General features: G+C 50.7%; 5 protein-coding genes across 5 annotated transcripts; 3 read left to right on the top strand and 2 right to left on the bottom strand.

Annotated features, from left to right (window-relative positions):
* Positions 1–1294: 1294 nt before the first annotated feature.
* Positions 1295–2902, top strand: N7473_007844 (SMP-30/gluconolactonase/LRE family protein; the record flags this gene model as incomplete). The annotated part of the gene is made up of 4 exons (XM_057153784.1): positions 1295–1327; positions 1681–1841; positions 1943–2086; positions 2314–2902. The coding sequence occupies 4 exons, from the start codon at positions 1295–1297 to the stop codon at positions 2900–2902; spliced, it is 927 nt and encodes a 308-aa protein (XP_057008122.1).
* A 7441-nt stretch (positions 2903–10343) lies between these two features.
* N7473_007843 (uncharacterized protein) lies at positions 10344–11777 on the top strand (the record flags this gene model as incomplete). Its single annotated transcript, XM_057153783.1, has 1 exon — positions 10344–11777. One exon carries the CDS (start codon positions 10344–10346, stop codon positions 11775–11777), a length of 1434 nt encoding a protein of 477 aa, XP_057008121.1.
* Positions 11778–13835: 2058 nt separating this feature from the next.
* N7473_007842 (histidine phosphatase family protein) lies at positions 13836–15437 on the top strand (the record flags this gene model as incomplete). The annotated part of the gene is made up of 1 exon (XM_057153782.1): positions 13836–15437. One exon carries the CDS (start codon positions 13836–13838, stop codon positions 15435–15437), a length of 1602 nt encoding a protein of 533 aa, XP_057008120.1.
* A 512-nt stretch (positions 15438–15949) lies between these two features.
* Positions 15950–17549, bottom strand: N7473_007841 (F-box domain protein; the record flags this gene model as incomplete). Its single annotated transcript, XM_057153781.1, has 2 exons — positions 15950–17103; positions 17183–17549. 2 exons carry the CDS (start codon positions 17547–17549, stop codon positions 15950–15952), a joined length of 1521 nt encoding a protein of 506 aa, XP_057008119.1.
* A 1357-nt stretch (positions 17550–18906) lies between these two features.
* Positions 18907–20121, bottom strand: N7473_007840 (putative pantetheine-phosphate adenylyltransferase; the record flags this gene model as incomplete). Its single annotated transcript, XM_057153780.1, has 1 exon — positions 18907–20121. The coding sequence occupies one exon, from the start codon at positions 20119–20121 to the stop codon at positions 18907–18909; it is 1215 nt and encodes a 404-aa protein (XP_057008118.1).
* Positions 20122–20523: the final 402 nt, after the last annotated feature.

The raw sequence follows: 20523 nt of genomic DNA, 5'->3' as shown, positions 1-20523 counted from the left end.
ATTGGGTTGGAGGAGAGAGGGGGCAGTGTGGGGTTTTTTTAGCGCCCGGCCAAGCACCAGCACATACGTACATGAATCTCTTGCAGATTGCATGCAGTGGTGGTCATGTGGGCACTTGGACTGGTTTGGGAAGAGCGTGGACTGAGTAAGGATGTAAGGTGGGTTGTAGACGTGGCGTTGATTGCTATGCAGCATGTTATGATATGAAGATTTCAAGTAGACATAGGACCTATTTCAGAGACATCGCTATACATGACATTGATGATTCAATCGTATGTAGGTACTTGCTACATTATTTTTATGTACAAGAAAGAAAGATACTCCGGGTGAGATCTAGGACTCTACCCCTGCAGTGCCGAGTGGAAAGTGAAACGGTGACCATGTGCCAGTGTGATGAGCTTGCCTTAAAGTCTGCAGACTATTTTATATGGATGACCCTCATTTGCAGGGTTTATATGGGCCTAGCGAGTCAGCATGCTAGAATCCAGTTGACTAGCACGATACTTCTACCTTTCCGGAGGATGATCGTAGTCCGAGAATGCCGGTAGGATCCCCGGTAGTGTGGGGGCGCCTTGGCAGAAGCCGTTCATCTTCATCCACCGCTTCTTCTGTGCTCTTGTCTGATTCTACAAGCAAGTCAACTTATACATGAGTACTACGGAACAGGAAGATCTTCCCCGCTGACTTGTGACTCCTCAAGACATTTTGTGGATATGGTAGTTCCTGCGATCAGCACCGCCAGCAAGTTTTTGACTGTGTGGAGCCTAGAGTGATCTTACTAGCTCCGTGTGCTCTATATCCAAATTGTCAAATCTCAAGCCCTGGTATAGCTTCAATTTCAGGATTGTAGGTTCGCAGTCGTTTGGACAGGGGTTCTCTGACGGTGGCTTGAAGGAACATAGTCTCTCCGGAGAGAGTCCGATATTATAAGTTTCAACATTCAACATTCAACATTCAACATCTACTCCGTACTGTATTCCCTTTTCGCTCTTTCCGGGCTCCGATCCCGCCTGCCTCTAACCCAATTAGACTTAGGTTGTTCAATCTGTCCACCTTTCCACTTTGCTTCCCCCCCCCGTTCCCCGGAGAGTCTCCCCCATTCTCCCGAGATCCCAAGCCTCCAAATATCCCCCAAATAGCGGTGTCCGTCATCATCCTATCCTGTCCTCTCCGAACTTCCTCTGATCTCCTGTTCATCCCCCGCCGGCCCCTCTCCATCCTGACACGTTAGCACATTAGTACTTCGCTCTTTTTGCTCGATTCTCTCTGGTCAAGTTACACCCCCGGGATCGACATGGCCGAAATTCAAAGATGGACGGTCAATGAGGTCGGTTCATGATTTTTCGTATCTTTTTCTGCAGGCTTCCGACATATTCCCTTGTTTCTTTTTCTTTTTTTTGGACCTTTTTCTTTATTTTTTTCGATCATGATTTGCCGGGTGCCTCGTTCTATTTGTTTTTTTTTTCTTCCCGCCTCTTCCCTTTGGATTCGATTTGTCGGTCAAACAAGTTGTGATCCTACTGTTGGCCCCCAATCTTTAGAAGAACAACGGCAAGGGCACAAGGGAAATTAAAACAAGAAAAACAATTCCTGTCGACGGTCCAATCAAGAATTTTACAGCTCCACAAAACAGACCACTCATTTTTTGCCATGCCAACAATGCTAACGAACCTACCTTAGCCCTATCTTGACATAGCGGGAACGCTGCTTGAGGGCCCATACCACGATGCCGCCACCGACGAGTTCCGCTTTGTCGACATTTGGGACCACAAACTTTATCGCCTCGATCTGGCCAGAGGACCTGACTCGTTGACGGTAATTGATACAGACTCTTCAATCGGGTAGGTTCCATTCTAGTTGATACGCAGGACCTCTTGCCTGTCTCTTATACGATATGATTCATTCTTGTACGACGTTCATCGACTGACTATGGAAACTTTAGTGTCACCGCCAATATCGTGGGCGAGGCCGAGAAGGATCAGCTCATTGTCGGAGCCAAGCATGGATTTGCCCGGCTGAACCAAACCACCGGGAAACTCTCCTACATCGCACAGCCCTGGGAACAGGATGCGTCCAAGCAGAAGTTGTAAGTTTTCCCTGGTGATTTGAATTGAATGATGCCCCCCTCTCTTCCAGCTGGGCCTGGATGCTGGCGTGCGGATGCACTGCTCGAGACTTCAATTGGTGGCTCCAATCCCATGGCCCCAATATATCGAGCAGTAGCAACCAGTACCCAAAACCAGCGACCCACCAACTCCAGCACCAGCTTCACGGCATTTCCCATTCGCCCACTCACAAGCATGCCCGTCATAGGATGCGCTTCAACGACGGCGCCGTCGACAGCCACGGCCGCTTCTGGGCCGGCGCTATGAACGACCCCAATGTCCAATCACCCCAGCCCGAGGGTACCCTCTTCCGCCTGGACCCAGACCTCACTCTGCACGAGATGCTGGCCCCAGTAACCATTCCCAACGGAATGGGCTGGAACGATGCTGACGACACCATGTATTGGACTGACTCGCCGACCGGCAAGATCTTTGCCTTTGACTTTGACGCCGCCACTGGTGCTATTAGTAATCGACGTGTGCACTTTGATGTCGGCAACGGGCTGGAGCCTGATGGTTTTGCTATTGACGTCGAGGGCTGCATTTGGACTGCCATCTACGGTGGCGGTAAGGTGCTGCGGATTTCGCCCGAGGGCCAAGTCATTGGTCAGATTGATTTGCCTACGCGGAACCCGACGTGTCCGGCTTTCGTAGGCACGGAGTTGTTCATTACTTCAGCCAAGGATGATCGTGATGATGAGAAGCTTCCGCAGTCGGTGCGTTATGGAGGCCGGTTGTTCAAGGTTGACGTTGGTGTTCGGGGAAAGCCGAAGAATGAGTTTCGGTTTCAGCAGTGAAGAGAGGGCTGCAGTGAATGTCTGATCTAAATATGAGGTGTCAGTAGAGATGGTTCATAAGTTTGGTCGGCGTCTGTTGTATACAGTCGAGATCGTCGAGTCGATTATGCGTAAATACACTCATACATACATGGATCGACTCGGAATACTTCACATGTACCTAAATCGATCGACTGTGCAGATCTTCGTCTACTGTAAAGTACTTTACTCACTTACAGCAGCCACGCAGTAGTCTATGGAGAGCACTGGATTCGAGAATGAACCTCCTACCCAGAAGGTTCCTAGCTAAAGTACATAGTTTAGTTCCCCCCTTGATGAGTCCCAACAAGCTACAAGAAATGACTTGATAGATCCGCGACCCATCAGCCTCCAAGGTTAGCGCAGAGTGGGGATCGTCGATCACTCAACGGCGGACAAGAAGGTGACGGACCGGCTCGCTAAGTGTCAACTCCGTAAGCCCAAATTCAAGTCCAACCTCTCATTCTGGCTCTGCGAAGCGCAAGGGGTGAGAAGTGATCGCCAGGGTACGGTGTATGACCTCCACCGTAGTGGGCCACGATGGGAGTTTAGTAACCGAGGTTCAGAGTCCAGTCAGGCGACATGCCGAGTACAGATCACAGACCATAATGGAGTTAATCAGGCGGCGATGCCATCATCATCATTAGATCAGACTAGCCTGCCGACAACCAGGCTGGCCCGCCCCAGACCTCGACAGGGTTAGCTAACCGGGAAAGCAAGCAAGCCTCGCAGAATAGCCCTGTCGGTATGTAAAGCCAATTCTGCGCTGTACCTTGACCTGTACTTGCAGTGCAGTGCGTTCCGGTCAGTCAGGTCCGCAATGGGGCCGATCGCCTGCTTTAATTTTGCGTCTATGCGGTGCGTGGGCACTGCCACTTCTTTGGAGGGTCTGCCCTGCAGGGCGAAATGCAGGCACCGTAACAGTAGGTGTGTTGTGAGTTGTCGGTGTGCTTCCCTACAGAGAGGGACGGATGAATGGTAAGGCCATCTACGAATATCTTTCTGTGCATGTGCATCACGGCTGGTCTATTGTTCTCTGGATGTACTTCGGACACTCGTCGGTGAAAAAAGGGGAAAGTCGGGCCTGGGGTGCATCATTTGGTCCTTTTGTCAGAAACAAGAGAAATAATATACGGGACCTGTTCAGTATGCGCTATCAATCTGAGCCCTCCTGTATGTACAATGGAGCGCATACTGGTACATACTATAAACTACGCACTCCGTACATATACATAGTGATCTATCTGCTGTTAGCCATGACGCGCAGTACCACGATACGAGCATCGGAAGACAAATACGCAGCCTAGACCTCAGAGATCGGGAATTCCAGGGGTGTGACTTGTGCTTGTGTGTTGCTGTTTTTGCTTTTGTTTGCTGATTTGCTCGGTCGCGGTTGCAGCGGACACGAGATAATGGGTTCATCGTCTGCATTGTGTATGGATAGCCCCCAAGGTCTTTGTAGATCGCTCGGGGTCGGGATCAGGGAAGGGGATGAGGGAAGGGAAAGAAAACCTTGAGAGAGTCCATGCAAATTTGAGGGAAAAAGCAACAATAGTTCATTGTGGAAAAAGTGTCCAGTGGTTAGAGACTCGTCAGTGAAAGCTTGAAAAGGCAGGTGTCAGTCGGATTTGAGACAGCTTCTGATCGAAATTTCATTGTATATTGTGTGTGGGTTTACATAGTTATCATCATTCTAGAGTAGCTAAATAGAATAGAACTAACTGTTGTGGTAGTTTAAACAGTGATTATCAGTCACTGGTACCTATTGCCCTCAACCTTGGTACAAGCTACCCACGTACCACATACCTGGGACCAAGCACACCCCGACCAAGCACACCCCGGTCTGAGTCTGTTTCGGCCTCCCTCCCCTGACCCACGTCGTGCATCATTCGCAGAAAACAAAAAAAGGGAGCTATGACTATGACACGCATCACGCGAACCGGGGTCTCGGAGACTCAATAATCACCTGCCTAGCCCAGATTACCTGCCCAGCGGCACTACTGTATAGGCGACCCGAGACTCTGGTAGTAGTGGTTTGAGGTTGCAAGCCACCATATCGGATAGAGATAGGCAGACCACGCCAGACTGTCCGATGGCGATATCTAATTTCGGGACTCGGCACTGGACTGAAGGATTCGAGAACCAGCTAACGGACTCGCTAGTTAGCGAACGTATTAGCGAATAGAATCGAGGCCGAAGGATTCTGTGGATTTAACGATCCATGGTGAGGATGATATGGTCAGGAAATTCTAGGTTTGTGTGTTTTTATTTTTCTTTCCGATTATCTTTTCTTCTTTTGAAGGCGCCGCTGCATGCTGCCTGCCTGCATGTCTCGCACCCCAGACTAATTCGAAGAATCCAATGAGATCGAGGTGACTGGGGGAAATGTGAGAGGCCGTAGACCAGTCAGAGCGGCTGGATCTATCAGACCGCAATTGTCACTCGGCAACGCAAGGTGATTCGTCGCACTACCATAATGGCGGCTAGCGATTGCTCGAGTTGCAAAAAAGGCAATGCCCACACGCCCTTGATGACAGCTCCAGCTAGAGCTCTGGCTCTGGTTTATCCGTGGGTATGACGGTACAAAAGTCCTTCGGATATGTCAGTGTTGCCGTACTCATGTCGTGACGAAATGGAATCCTCAAGCAAGCTTCTCGGACAACGAAGACATTTCTACCTCTGTTAGGCAGAAACTCTCTATCGATCCTGTGTTTTTTAATATGCTACCCTCTCCCTAACTAGTTCTAGCAGCACGATGCACATACTTTTTTTCATCGCCCCTCCTTACCATATCTAGCCTTTCAAGCTGTCACTGTCAGACCGCCGATCTCGCGTGGCACACCGATTGTTGTGGCTCGATCGGGGAGAAGCCATCGCATCGTGACTCCGCCCCGGACTACAGTAGTCCCGTAAACTAAAATAAACTAGCCTTTTGAAGCTAGGTTGTTAACAACGAGACACAACCAGCACCAGCAAGGCAAAATGAACTTTCGTGTTCAGTGCGGATAGGCAACTTGGCTTAGCTGAACTGCGATCCACCTCATACCATCGTTTCTAATTCAGGCGGCTTTGATCGTGAATAAGCACACAGTCAAGTTGCAAGTGCTCTCGAAGGAAGTCTGGCATCCACAATTCGCCTGCAGCCGCTTTCACGCTAGTTTGGATCGTCGTTTATCATTCAACCCGGTCACGCGGAAGCTCTCTTCCGCGCTAAGGGGGTCGCATTGTGGATACCGTTGCTAGGCCGAGATGTAGATGCTGACTTGCTCTGTGGTTATGTTGTTTGGACGGGGAAGCTGAGCTACCCACTTTTTTTTCTTTTCTTTTTCCCTTCTTTTTTCTTCAATGTTCTCGCTCCGGCTCGTTTATGCATATGACATGCAAGAGTAGAGAAGCTTCCGGGGAGCTCTTTGTTGGAATCCAGCGGCCACGGACTCGGGCTGATAGATCGTCAATGGCGTTGTGAAGATGCGAGGCTCTAAGTTCCTATGCCGACCATCCTTGATATTCGCCGGATTGAGCGCGTATATAGCCTGATTTCATATTGATTCTAGTTCTCGAGACTGGACTTTTGCCGAAGCTATGTATTGTCTCTTTGCTGGATGGTACTTTTGAGTTTTGCTCACACCCTCGTCTCTGCCTTGTCGATCACCATGACACGAGGAATACATACTGTCAAAGGTTAATGGCCATTGATAGTTTGTACCCCGTAATCCGTATCCGTGCCTTCCAGCGCACCCATCCGCTCCCGCGTATGGGTGCGCCACGCTTTTATTACCACCACCCTTTCATCACCAGTGTATCTTTTGTATAGCCTCGCCATACAAATAATACATCATTATCAAAAATCGTTTTTTGTATATAATTTGGTGGGAAATGAGATATGTGCCCGTTTGTTTTCCACTATAGATAGCTGCTATATATTTTAATTACCTCTACTATCTTAGATACAAATTAAGTCTAAATGGTTCAAATAATTAGCGATTTATTTTCCGTCTAAGAAAAATTTACTAGGAGCGAATTTAAACCTATTTTATTACTAACACAAAGCTAATATTTATAAGTTAGTATAAAAAAAAATATAATTTACCTTACAATTATAAGCTTACTATTCAAAATATACCTATCGCTAGTAAAATACTAAGATATTCGAGAAAAACTGAAAAATATTGGGAAAGTATCTTGTATATACTGAGGCCATACAAAAGGCACCTGATGATGAAAGGGTGGTAATAATAAAAGCGTGGCGCACCTATACGCGGGAGCGGATGGGTGCGCTGGAAGGCACGGATACTGGTTTCCCGGGAAAGACTCGGACATCTTTGTTACCCTCGACGGGTCCTCCAAAGGCTCCAATGACCCTCAACTGACTGGTGACGTAGGGCACGGAGATATCACCACTCGGGTTTAGTTTGCAAGGTTGACCTCAACCTCTTGAGCACTATAATTTCTCTTTTCTGGGCTCCACCACCGACCTCAGCGGAAAAGAAGGGCCGGATGGACGGTGAAGGGAGTTTCCAATAGTGTTGGTCGAGGGACCCCGAAGTGGAGGGGAACCCCCACCGAGTTTATCCCTAACGGCCATTAACGGCGGCCCCCCTTTACCGGGACACGGGGAACGCTGGTGATGCATGCATATCATTCAGACTAAACCACGGACTCGTTTAGGTTTGAGCTATACCCTTTGTATATCGACAGGCTTGTGCAGATTGGGGACTGTGTGCATTTCTTTTCTTTTTCTTCTGGTCTGTTTCTCTCCCCCTATTTCTGAGGTTGGGAAGGTACTTATGTTCGTCCACAATTCTTTGCATGCAGCTTTAGCTTGATTATTGCTTTTCACTTTTCTTTTCAGTCTGTACAACGAACGTGTCGCCTAGACCTTGTTTTTCTTTTATTTTTTCTTTTCTCTCTCTCAATGGTTGCTCGGCCAATGCCATGTGGACCTACCCTGGATAAATGCCAAATTTATAGTTTGAATTAATTTCAATTTAATCTTCTTCCCCCCCTCCCCTTTCATTCTTCGAGACTAGTCTCTCAGTGCCAGTCGCCAGTCGCTTGGAAAATGACAGGATCGGCCGAGTAAAGGAAGTATCTCGGGCTTGGAGTTTGATCCTCATTGCCTCTATAATCACACACTAAGCCCTGTAAAGTAGGGATGAGAGGCATGCCAGCATAAACATTGAATAATTATCTATCGTTCCTCCACCGTCATCGGTGTTTTGCGTCACAGATCGAACGAATGGCCCACCCCTTAAAATCGCCCATCAGGTTGCCAAGGCCGGAGCCCACCCCATTAATTCTTTGGGAGCAGTTGACACCGACACCCGGAGGTCCTGGATAGCTCCGGGCCTTGATAACTATCCTGCTGGCAGCCGTGGTCTTTTCTCTTGATCACCTATCTTGCTATCGTGATTTTTCTCACTTTCCGCTGAACCCGCGCCCACGATGGATAGAAGGGAAAAAACAAAAACATCAGTCATCAACATGAACAGGGCAAGAAGACATGGAAGGCAGATTAAGACAGACAGCAACGTGTTGTACATCAAGTTGAGCTAAGACCAATAAGCCACCAAAAGCTCCATACTCCTCCTCTCTCGTTGGACCATGAACATCGCCACTATCCACCGTTCATCGTCATCGGAAAAGATGGCGATAAATAGATAGATGACTAGGGGTTTCGAAAGAAAAAAAAGGAGAAGAATAAAGATAATTAGCCCAAAACTCAACGAGCCCGACAACCTTCTGTAGCAGACTCCACCCGTCCCTTGTCCATGTCCATGGTGACGGCGCCTGCACACTTGCAGCTGCCCTCCCCACTCATAGAATCGGAGGTGATTGGTACTTAGTATACCTTGGATCGCTGGTTGGTTCCCCAGGCAGGTCCTCATTGTGGGTAAAAGTGGATGAAAAGAGGGTCGAGAAGGCATGGCAGTGGAGAATGGACCATTTGTCGCATCACACAACTCGAGACCGCCAATCTTCTGCCCCCAGTCTCCCGGGTCCAGGCGTCTGGCGCTAGGTCTGGTCTGGTTTGGTCTTGCCAGGCCACGAGGTTGGGCATTGGGGCATTGGACTAGAGAAAGGCAAACCCTTCCGCCCCATCGAGGCTGAGGCGGGCAGGGCGCCAATTCAGCGATGGGAGATAATAATGTCATACATAGTAGAAAATGGGCATTTGCCGCTGCTCTGGTAGACTTACTAGGGCATGAAGTATGAGTAATATAAGAATTCATGATCCCTACCTAGTCTTGCTATACCAGGGCATAAATTACCAAATCCCCTGCCAGGATTCTAGACCTGAGCAACACGTCCATTCTCCTATTGTGACGAAAGGACGTCACGAGTATGTAAGAGTGTTTGGGGGCTATAGGAGTGAACAAAGTACCAACTTGCCAATGTAGGCTACCAAAGGTCGAGGTAAGAATTAGGAGAAGAGGTGAGGCCAGTCCCTGCCCAATGCCCAACATTCAATCCGACAGTCTGGGTCAGTCAGAAACAAAAAAGAAAAAAAAAGAGAAAAAAGATGATGAATCAATGGGAGAGCCCCTCCCACTGACTACTGAAGCACACTGGAGAAGTTAGGATGCTTTCGGGATACGGTCCTGGTCCTGGTTCTCTCTTTTGCCTTGCCTTTTCTCTCGTTCCTCTTTGCCCACTTCTCACCGCTGGATCTCAACGGCTAGTGATTTGAATTTATTTTGTGAATTATTTCCATCATTACCTCATTCTGGAGTCCTTCTAACCTTCAATTTCTTCTTCTGCTCTAAATCCCATTCTACTTTCCCACTCTTTCTTCCACTCTCTCCCCCTCGTACCTTGTACTCCATACTTCCTCCATTCGCGCCCTAATTGTCAGCCATTGTTTCTTATTGGACCTATATTTCTGGCATTTCCAATACTTTCTATATCTCATCTCATCTCATCTCTCTTTATACGTCTGGGTCTAGAGGCACTGTGATAAGCTGGGGACTTTACTTCCCGTGAATCTTGCATCATCTGGACTTCCCTTCTCTATACTTCATTATTCCCCAGGATCGAGACCATTGCAGTCAACCGGGATCGAACACTGCATACCTCTCCTTCTACACCCATACCAAAGAAGTATAACCAAAAAGAAGAATATCAGACAAAAGGGAAACCGACAGGGAATTAAAGAATACGGATTGTTGCCTTCTCATAAGGCCAACCTCGCTCCATCTGCCCCCGTTCAGCCCACTACTTCATCGTGGCTACCCTAGGCCTCAGCGTATTAACTGCGCCTTACTCGAGACCGCTCCATTTGCCAAAGCTGTCGCATTCACCAGCAGACTCTCGTTATCCGGCTTCCTCCCTCTCTCATAACTTCGGTGGGATCTCCAGTGACACAGAGAGAGGGGGGACTCGGTCATGCCCTAATCCCACGCCCGCCCAAGCACTTCCGCCTATGTCGCAGAAGACTCTGCGCGCTGGTCCATTGTCCGACGATGCGACTCACTCCTCCTCTGATGACCGAAGTCTGATTGATGATTTGACTCCTGGGAATCGTCAATCGGCTCGTCGGCCGCCGCTGCGCGCGCGGCCACAGTCATGGCATCCATACGGACCGGTTGAACCACCGTTGGAAGATTCTTTGGCGCGGTCCATCGGTGTTCATGCTATCCTGAACCCTCCTACACAAGGAACGGCCGATCTGGGGAGCAGTACAGGCCGTGAGAAGTTGGGTCGACCAGGACTACCATCTTCGCCCAGACCTCGACAGGGTTCTTCTCCTGCACCTCGTTCGTCGTATCCGCTTGTACAACAGCCATTGTCTCCGAGATCTCTTCCACGCTCTCTAATGAACCCGGGTTCACCTTCCGCACGATTTGTTGGCTCCAGTGGGAGGACATCCGGCCATTCGAGCGTCGCTCACTCCCCGCTGGTTCCTCATGAACCGCTGGGACCGCGCCAACCTCCTGTTAGCTCACCTCTACCGCTGGATGCTACACTCCGACCTATTTCATCACTACCAGGCACGCAGCCTCCAATATCCGCATCGCTACACTCCACATCAAGCATCCACTCAAGGCGCACCAGCGTCGGTCCCGGGCTACTGACGAATCCCAATTCGCAGGAAACAAGCCCGTCTACACCGCACCCCACATTTAGTCACTACGGTCGTGGATCACCAGCCGTTACAAATGTGTCTATTCCACCCAGCGCGGTACCTTACCCAACGCCAGCGCCCTACATGACTGTCGAATCCCTGAGCCGGGGTGTTCCAGCCACGGCGGGCCCACGCAGTAGCCTTGCTGAGGAGTTGTCCGGGGCTCAGGGCATGATACCATGCGTGCTAGACCTGAAATCTGGTTCCTCGACACAAGCGGAGAAGCGCAAGGCCAACAGCGATGCCTCGAGGCGTTTCCGCAACCGTAAGCGCAACGAGATGCAGCTCGAGCAGCGACTCAGTGCGCAGCAGGAGGAAATCCAGCGCCACACGGAGACTATTCGGCGCCAGAGCGAGGAGATTCATTTCCTCGCCTTGCAGAGAGATCATTATCGCTCTGAGCGAAATTTCTTCCGTGATACGCTTGATCGGTCGGGGAATGCTATATATTCGTCGCCGAGGCCTCCTTCTCCACGCCCTTCGCAGTCCAGCCTGGTCCCGGTGTTGGACACGCCTACTTCTGGGACTGGACAAACGGCAGGCCAGGGTCAGTCCTCATCTAGCCGGGTGCTGGATTCCACGAGGTCACAGGCTAGTTGGTCTGGCACTGGCAGTCCGGCGTCATACTCGCCTGGCCCTTCGGCTGGCCGGAGTCTTCCACCACACTCGGGATCGCAGTCGGTGACTGGTGTAACTCTCCCACCGTTTCAGGGACCCTGGTCACGATCATGATATCTGGAAAATGGAGGGTAGATGAAACTGACTCCCCCCTTTGTCTTTTATTTTTTTTTTCATATGTTTGATTTGCTTTGTGCAATTCCTAAGTCCTCTTTAATACTTCTCCCTCTTCACCATTATGGGCAAGCAGTCACTGGCATGGCTGTATCCCGACACCCCCAGCATTAGAAACATCCCTCCCTCACCTTTTCTCTCACTTGCTCGCCTTGACCTTTTGGCTGGTGTATCATCATAGTATGTCTTGTGTCTGGTTTTAATATGTGCGTTGACCTTGGATCTCGGTATGGATATGTGGATATTGGTTATCGCATTTATTGTTTCCATTTTTCTAGCCTGATCAATCCCGGAGTTTATTTGGACATTGCATCTGATTTTCCAAAAGCTGCCTTCCATGTACTCGGGGTTTCCTGGGAAGGAACCAACCCTGCACATCCTGTTCTGCATTTACCTACTTGTTCGGTGTTTGGTTTGCACAGCGGTGATACCTCCATTGGCCGATATTGAGTTGAATATTCCTGCTTTTCGTATCTCTGGTCTTGTTACTGGTTTCTCTGTCACTTTACTAGAGCTCTCCTTGTCCATTAAAGAATCCCCGTCATAATGAGTGACCATGTGATGTGACCTTGGAATATAGAGCTGTTTCCTGCAATATGACTTGTCCAATATTTTGGTGTCCATAAAGCATTCGTGACGCAGTATGCACTGCGTCTGAGAGGCTTATACACCCGGGCATCGTCCAGGAAACCAGCCCATCATTCATACACAGGGCTTTAGATCAAGCATACATTCACATACATAGTACTCTGCGAATTGCCCTTACTGTGTGGCGCTCAGATCTGCAACCCTTTTCCCATCCCGATTCCGCGGCCCGGGCCCAACCGTTGACAGGTAAGACTTGATGTATCAACTCCGGCTGACTCTTTCCGAGCGAGCGCTACTGTAACTCATCATTTAGCTGGGATAATCTTCCAACGCACCTGCACTAGTTCTGCATTAGCTCGCTTCAATCTTCAAGCGGTCTTCACTGGGCGGTATCTTTGTTAAGGAGTTATATACTGATTACTTGTCTAATGCAATGCATCCTGTACCACTTAATAATGACTCGTTATGATGGGTCTGCAAAGTCTCTAAGCCTGATACAACCCCAGCAAACCCCCTTGCGCAGGAGGTGTGAGGCTACTGTATGTCGATCCGGCCCGAATGTGACACATTTGACAGCTCGCGCGAGTGATTCGTCTCGGAGTTGGAGCAGTAGCCTATCTGCATGCTACATGTTCGGCCAATACGTGGCGGGCCGTTGGGCCAAGGGTCAATATTTATGATGAGCGTTAGCGAGAATGTCCGACGAGGGATCGATAGTGATGATTGACCCTGCGCAGAGAGCTAATGGGGTTTATTCCGAAAGTGTCATGCATTAGCGACGATGAAGTGTAAGTGTAGCCGGGGAGATTCGAGGAGATTCCGGCTCTAGCGTGATCGAGAGCTTTACTAGTCACGGAACTAAGTGATGTTCTACAGACAAAGTAGACATTCCTCCGTGTTAATGGCTCATGAGTGGGTATAGTTACGATAGTAGTGCTAGATCTACGACTCGAATAGGAAGTGGTTTCGGAGAGAAACAGATCTCAAGTACCAAGATAATCCTATTGTGAAACGGAAGTGATAGAGTACTAAAATGTACATTGAGTTAAATAGTGAATTGTATGTTGGTTGAAGTATTTCCAAGTCGCGATCCATTTCCCACACTAAACATGCCCCACGTGCCGTAGGGCGGATCAGTAGCCAATCAGAAGCCCACAACGACTCACGGGGGGTGAAGAATGTAGTGAAGCAAGCCTCAACTTTCAGGCCAAGGCGGACTAAATCACAACGACAACGCGGCCCGCTAACTACTGCAGGAGGTCGTGATTCTCAGCTTTTTTGTATAACATCTCGTGTTCTCCTGACTCTTGTCTTTCTCTTTCTTCCGTGATGCCCTCTCCTGGACTCGTGGAACCTCTCCCGGACACGCAGAGCCCAATCAACAGCTGAAGCTGCTAAGTCTGGTTCAAAATGGCGGGGTATAGCAACAAAGATCGACATGAAGAGGAGAGCCTCTTGGGCAATGCTGGCGATAAACGGAGCTCGTCCACGCCGTATCCAGCGGTCAAATCGTGTCGTTGGACCTTAGTGAGCCTTGTCGCGCTCTTGAGCTTGGTTTCGGTGGCAGCCGTGTACATGGTGAATGAGTATGAACCCTCGCGTGATGTGCCCGTGGATGAAAGAGGACGTCCTGACTTGATGGTCGTGAGCCCGTCATCTAGCCAATCCAAGAAGATTGTCCATCGTTCGAAAGCTTGCAGTACTGTCGACGGCGGTTACAATTGCTTTTCGAGCATCTCGCACCGCTGGGGTCAATACTCCCCCTACTTCTCTCTTGCCGGCGAGGGCGTTTCAAATACCGTGCCAGAAAAATGCGATGTCACATTCGTCCAAGTCCTGTCTCGTCATGGCGCGCGCTACCCAACGGCATCCAAGAGCAAGAAATATAAGACGCTCATCCAGGCTATCCAAGCCAATGCCACTGCTTTCAAGGGCAACACTGCCTTCCTGAAATCTTACAACTACACCCTGGGCAGCGATGACCTGACCACCTTTGGCGAGCGCCAAATGGTCAACTCCGGTATCAAGTTCTATCAGCGCTATGAAGATCTGACTCGGAAACATGTCCCCTTCATCCGTTCCGCAGACTCCTCCCGCGTCGTCGAGTCCGGCCGATTCTTCATCCAGGGTCTTCAGCAGTCCAAGCTGCAAGACAAGGCCGCAGACCATAGCCAAGCGAATGCCACGATCAACGTGGTTATTTCTGAAGACCCCGGTGCTAACAACACCCTCAACCACAACACCTGCACGGCATTCGAGGCTAGCGAGCTCGGTGACGAAGCCTCTGAGAACTACACCGCGATCATCGCACCTTCCATGGCGAAACGCCTCCATGCCAGTCTTCCAGGTGTTACCCTCTCCAATGACGAAGTCATCTACCTGATGGACATGTGCGCCTACGACACCGTCTCCACCACCCCAGACGCCAGCCAGGAATCCTCCTTCTGCGCCCTCTTCACCGACGCCGAATGGTCGCAGTACAACTACCTCCAATCACTGGGTAAATACTACGGCTACGGCGCCGGTAACCCCCTAGGTCCCACCCAGGGGGTCGGCTTCGTCAACGAGCTAATCGCCCGTATGACACACACTCCTGTGCAAGATGAGACCTCGACAAACCACACCCTCGACGCCCCCGGTGCTGCCACATTCCCCGTCAACCGCACTTTATACGCAGACTTTACGCACGACAATGGCATGATCCCTATCTTCTTCGCATTGGGCTTGTATAATGGTACCGGCGCGCTGCCGGAGGACCATATCCAGTCTGCGGCGCAGGCGGATGGATACTCCGCGGCATGGACCGTGCCGTTCGCGGCCCGCGCATATATTGAGATGATGCAGTGTTCGCGTCGATCTGAGCCGCTTGTTCGGGTCTTGGTGAATGACCGTGTGGTCCCGCTGCATGGATGCAAGGCTGATGCGTTGGGTCGGTGCCGACGCAGCGATTTCGTGCGTGCATTGAGCTTTGCGCGGAGTGGTGGGGATTGGGCAAGCTGTCATTCTTCTTAGACAAGTCGAGCTCGACTTGAAGGGCCCCGCGTTTTTTGGTCTTTTTGTTTAGAGGCTGGATAGCCCGCATTGTAATGACATTCTCTCACCGGGCATGTCATGCACATATTGTTGCTTTTCTTCTCGGGTCATAGGCTCTATGAGTTTCCAAGGCTCAAATTTTGTCAAGATACCAATCAATATTCAAGTTCGGGAAATAATAGAATGCTCCCTTTTGGGTGATTGCAAGTGACCATTCAATATGACTCGAAACGTACAAAGTAGACAGAACAGGCTAATGCATGACACATAAGACCTTAACAAAACCAAAAATTCATCACAATCGATTTTCAAACAGCCGCCAACTCCTGATATGGTAATCCTCCTCACACTCTCACTTCCGTACCGTCATCCAATCCATTTCAATCATTTTCCAGTCATACTGTCGTGTTTCAAGCTCAGGTGCCATGCCAAGGGCTCAATACCAAATCATCCAATCCATGTAAATGCAACAGCGACTGCCAGTGACCGTACTAACGCGAACACCAATGAGAATTCCCATTCTGCATCTCTCGCTGCATCCCAGATAAAACCCACGCTTCCCAAAGATGCACCTGATCCCGATGCACACGCATCCCATCATCCCCCAATTCCTCCACGGTCAAGCTCCGAACCTTCTCCAATGACCTTCGTCTCGACAGTCTCCCACCCGAAGCTAGCGCGGGGTGATGCCCATGGCCATTGGTCCCAAATGCAGGGAGCAAGGGTCTCTCCGGCGGGGAAGTTCCCGCAGCGACGGAGACGGACGATGATACCGGGCCCACGGGGTGAGGATCGTATATCTCCACGCCGCTGTCGATAGCCAGCGCATCAAAGTTTGCTGCGTAGTCGATCTCGCGTAGGTCTAGCCGCGCCAGTCGCTCCATTTCTGCACGGAGCATGCACAGCACGTCACTCCAGTGACTGCCGGATCGGAGGTAGACGGCGTAGAGGCGCAACTCGAGCAAATGATGGCGATGCCGGCGCGCGAGCGAGATAATTTCGTCTGCGCTGAGACGCCAGCCCTGTAGACTCAGCGTGCGCAGAGTCTTCCAGCGGATGCCATGGAAGATCGCTTCGAGGTTCAAGTTGAGTGGGGCTTTGGCAGGAAATCCAATATGGATGGCGACTAGGTTTTTGGCCTCGGTAAAGAACCGGTTGAAGACGGGTGATAGGTCAGACATGGTTGCGGTGATGTCAACATGGGCGTGGAAGTTGATGTCCAGGCTTGTGAGGCGGCTGCCCATTGCGGCCAGAGTGGTCGAGGGGGCTTCGAGAAGTTGGAGGGTTGCTTCGGGGCTGATTTGCGGCCCAATGAAGCGGATTGAAGTGCGTTGGGAATCGAGCAGAGCAATGCCTAAGTTGGTGACGGCCCGTGAGCATGCAGATTCCCAGTTGAAATGGGCGTCAGACGTGGTGTGGCCGATGGCTTGGTCGCGAATGAAATCGAGGATTTGCTCGTCGGCTTCATCTTGTAAACGAAGAAGCTTGATTTCTTGCAGTGCCGAGAATGCCGCAATTGCAGCACGCAGCTGCGTTAGGTCGTGGTTGGTGTTGACCAGGGTAGTTTGTTCGCGCAGTCGGCGGCTATGCAATTGCGCGAGTTTGGGGGCTTCGGCGCCGAGCGTGCGAAGTACTGGTGTCCAGTCTGAAGAGTGAGGTATGTTAGCTTTTTCCATTGGCTTTTCATTTCTTATTTGTGGACAGGTGTGAGAGTCATTGGGTACCGCTGCCTTGATAGAAAGGTCGCACGAGATATGTCACCGTTTTCACATAGCAGGCCAGCTGCATCTCCAGCAGATCGTCTAGACGGCGGAAGCCATTCTCGGAGAACCGCAGGTTGAACCTCGAGAATTTGCGTGGGGTACCGATGCGCATGAATCGTTTACAGACAAGTCGAAAGCGATCCAGCTCAGATGCCTCGCCATAGGCACTCGCGTGGTGGTCGTTGTATTCCCCCAAGCAATGGCCATTACACCCATTTGCGCCGGTATTGCCGTTAGAGGCTCGGAATCCAGGTCCTTCTAGCAAGCAGGATAGAATTTCGCTCAACAGCTCGTCGGCAAGATCGTGAATATGACGTGACTGGGTCATGATTGGCGCGCGCGGCAGCCGACAACTCGGCTGCTTGGACGAGTAGCAGCAACATGGAAAGGCGAAAGAGCGGGCCGATAGCGACAGGCGCTCGCTGGCAGCCTGGGTCTTACAAGACCGCCGTGCAGGAGGTCAGGAAGAGAAGGAGAGATGACGCCGTGAATTTAAGGGCGCACGACCGGTGGGAATGGCGCTGAATTTAAGACAACGAGAAAGCAAAGAGAAATGGAGGAGCAGTAGAGAAGCAGCAAGACAATTGAGCTAACATAGGACGTAAGAAAAAAAAAGAGAGAATTAACAACTAAAGAAAAATCCAGTCTCAAATCCATGACCTTCGAAAAGCCCCGACTGGAGCTCGAGAGCCGAAGTTGGGAAAAAAGCAAACCGTCGAAGTTCGAGTGGACTCGTCGCAACTCCAGGCCTTGTCTCACCATGGCGGCAGAGGGAGTGTTCTCGCCCTCAGGATGCCTCACCGCGACCGGGATGATCATCAAGACCCTTGTTTAGCGCGCTTTGGCGCTCTCCCGGTCGGGCCTTTGCATCACGATCTTGACAGTTCCATTGGCGACGAGAGACTCGTTGCGAATCACATGATTAAACTGGGCTGCGGCCTGCCAGCGCAACCAGCGCGAACCTGCAGCAGGAGGAAGGCAAGCAGCGAGTCGGTTGGATAGGGTTAAAGGGGGGAAGGGGGGGTGGTGTGGATAATGCGGATGATGTGGATGATGCAGACGGAGGGAGGGTACGATGGGTGGTTGGATAACAGCGTCGGGAGGAGCGCGGAGGATGATGATGGTGGGGGGAAAGTGCCGGTGATTTGAGCAGTTTGAGTGGTCGCAAGTCGTCCATGAAGAACAGGCCAATGCAGGGCCCCGCTCTTCTTGTCACATCTTCTGCAGAGTGACGAGCACCCGCGTTGGTGGACACGGCACGAGGAAACGGGGCAATTGGCACTGCGGATTGGGGGAAAATTGGCCGAAATCGAAACGGCGTGGAATGCGGAGTTATGTTGGTGATGTGTTGGTGACAAGGTCTGACAGATGCATCGCCAGGTCTAAACTATAGGCTATCGTGACACGATGCCATCCGGATGGTAAGTCTAGCATCAAACTAATAGCCAGCGATTGGAATCCTGTTGGAAATTCGTTGGAAGTCCTCGAGGAAACTCGCAAGGCCCAAGGCAAGTAAGGCAAAGGCATAGCAAACAAAATATCTACATTTCGGACAGGAACAACTCCTGCAACATGCTGATTTCCTCTTCTCTTAGAGCGAGGCCCTCTAGCAGGACATGTCTTGGAGCCCTCTCGCCATCTCCTCTCTGCGCTTCCTTTCCAATGATCACTTTCAAGTCTTGTCCTCATACCTTGGCCAAGTTCATCCGTCGTCGCCGGATGTCCGTGCTGCTGATTTTCAACTCGAAATTATTGGCATCCATGACATCCGTGACCTCGCCAGTCTGAAGCACGTCCACCTCGAAGATAGCCAGGCTCTTCCATCCTTTCTTGGCCCGTTCATCATTCACTGCGGCCCCTCCAGAGGCAGTCTCCTTGGAGACGACCAGTGCTGTGAGGCTTTCCTCGGTGATTGTCGGTCCATAGGGATCCCAGATCTCCACGAACTTGAAGATCAGATTGGGCTGGATCTTCATCACCACAAAGTTGCCGTTGGGACCGGGTGCCGTGGTGCGCTCAGTGCGGGGCGCATTACCAGGGGAGAAGTCCATTATTGCACGGAGGAAGGCAGCGGTGCTCTGGAAGCGAGCATCCCAGCTTTCGAGGAACTCGGCATACTTCTTGTTCTTCAAGAGGGCATCTCCCGTGACTCCGACAGTCAGCAATCTCTCCTGTCCCTGGTCAGCTTCACTTGGCGGCTCTAGTGTGAGCGCCAGCGCGGTGAGAAGAAGCTTGTGGCCCAAGTGAAGATGGTCGAAAGTGCCGCCAACGATCACGGAGTAGTGGGGCTGAAATGAGACGCTTTCATGGCCCTCTGGGAGTAGAGGAGACACCGGAGCAGTCCAATTGGAGATATTTGAGATGGCTTGCTCGTTGATCACAGCATGAACGTTCTGAGCCTCGTGTATGCGAAAAAATTCCTGGAATAGCCTGCCGCCGGCCTCGTTGTTGAGGTAGTACACATGGTTCCACCGTCGGCCCGAGGTCACTAAAGATTGCAAATCGACAATAGGTCCGAACCTCAGGCCACAGGCAGTAGACGCGCTGGAAGAAGAGTCTCCAGTAAATAGTATCCGGGCATCAATCCCACCGGGAGAATCCAATTCAATGTTGTGTGCAGCCGCGACAGCTCCGGTGAGAGTATAGATGCTGGTTAGATAGTGCTGCAGCGAAGCAAAGACTTTGGCTTGCGGCCTGGCGGATGACGAGAGCAGATCAGGAATTTGCAAAACTATGTCGAGGGTAGCGATGGAGCTGGATCCATTAAGAGCCTTCGCAAGATTCACCAAAACCTCGGCGAGAGGTTTTTCGAAAACATCCTTCACCGGTCTGAAGGTGAAGGATGTTGGCGGAGGAAGCAGCAAAAGAGCCGCGGGTGATGTGGGGGGATCAGATGCCATCAAATAACAGGACAATGCCGGCCGGGAGAGAAGAGGAACAGAATTGGACGGGCTTAAGCTGGATCAATCAAGGAGGATATATCCAGGTAGTGCCACAATTGCAAAATCAATGGATTTTTTGAAGAGTTGAAGGTCCGAAGGTCCGAACAGCCCAAGCACTAAAATTCATGGAGCTGGTACAGTCGAATGTTCCCCGCTTTACACCACTTAGTCAGCCTAGGCGGGCCTTCCACCACAGCCCTGGTGGAGTACCCAGCTGCCTGCCTTATTTGGTAAAACCTCACAATAACCATCAAACAGGAACCAAATCATGGAAAATCTTCCACCAGAACTCTTGAGGCAAATATGTCTCCATGTAGAAGCATTACACACACCTAGCTGGTCTATGGCATGAATACTAAT

This window comes from Penicillium subrubescens (genome assembly GCF_028828155.1).
Source record: "Penicillium subrubescens strain IBT 31985 chromosome Unknown utg000005l_segment0_segment0, whole genome shotgun sequence".
Classification (NCBI taxonomy): Eukaryota; Fungi; Ascomycota; class Eurotiomycetes; order Eurotiales; family Aspergillaceae; genus Penicillium; species Penicillium subrubescens.
Note: the sequence above shows the minus strand (reverse complement) of the source record. Positions and strands in the feature narration are given on the sequence as shown.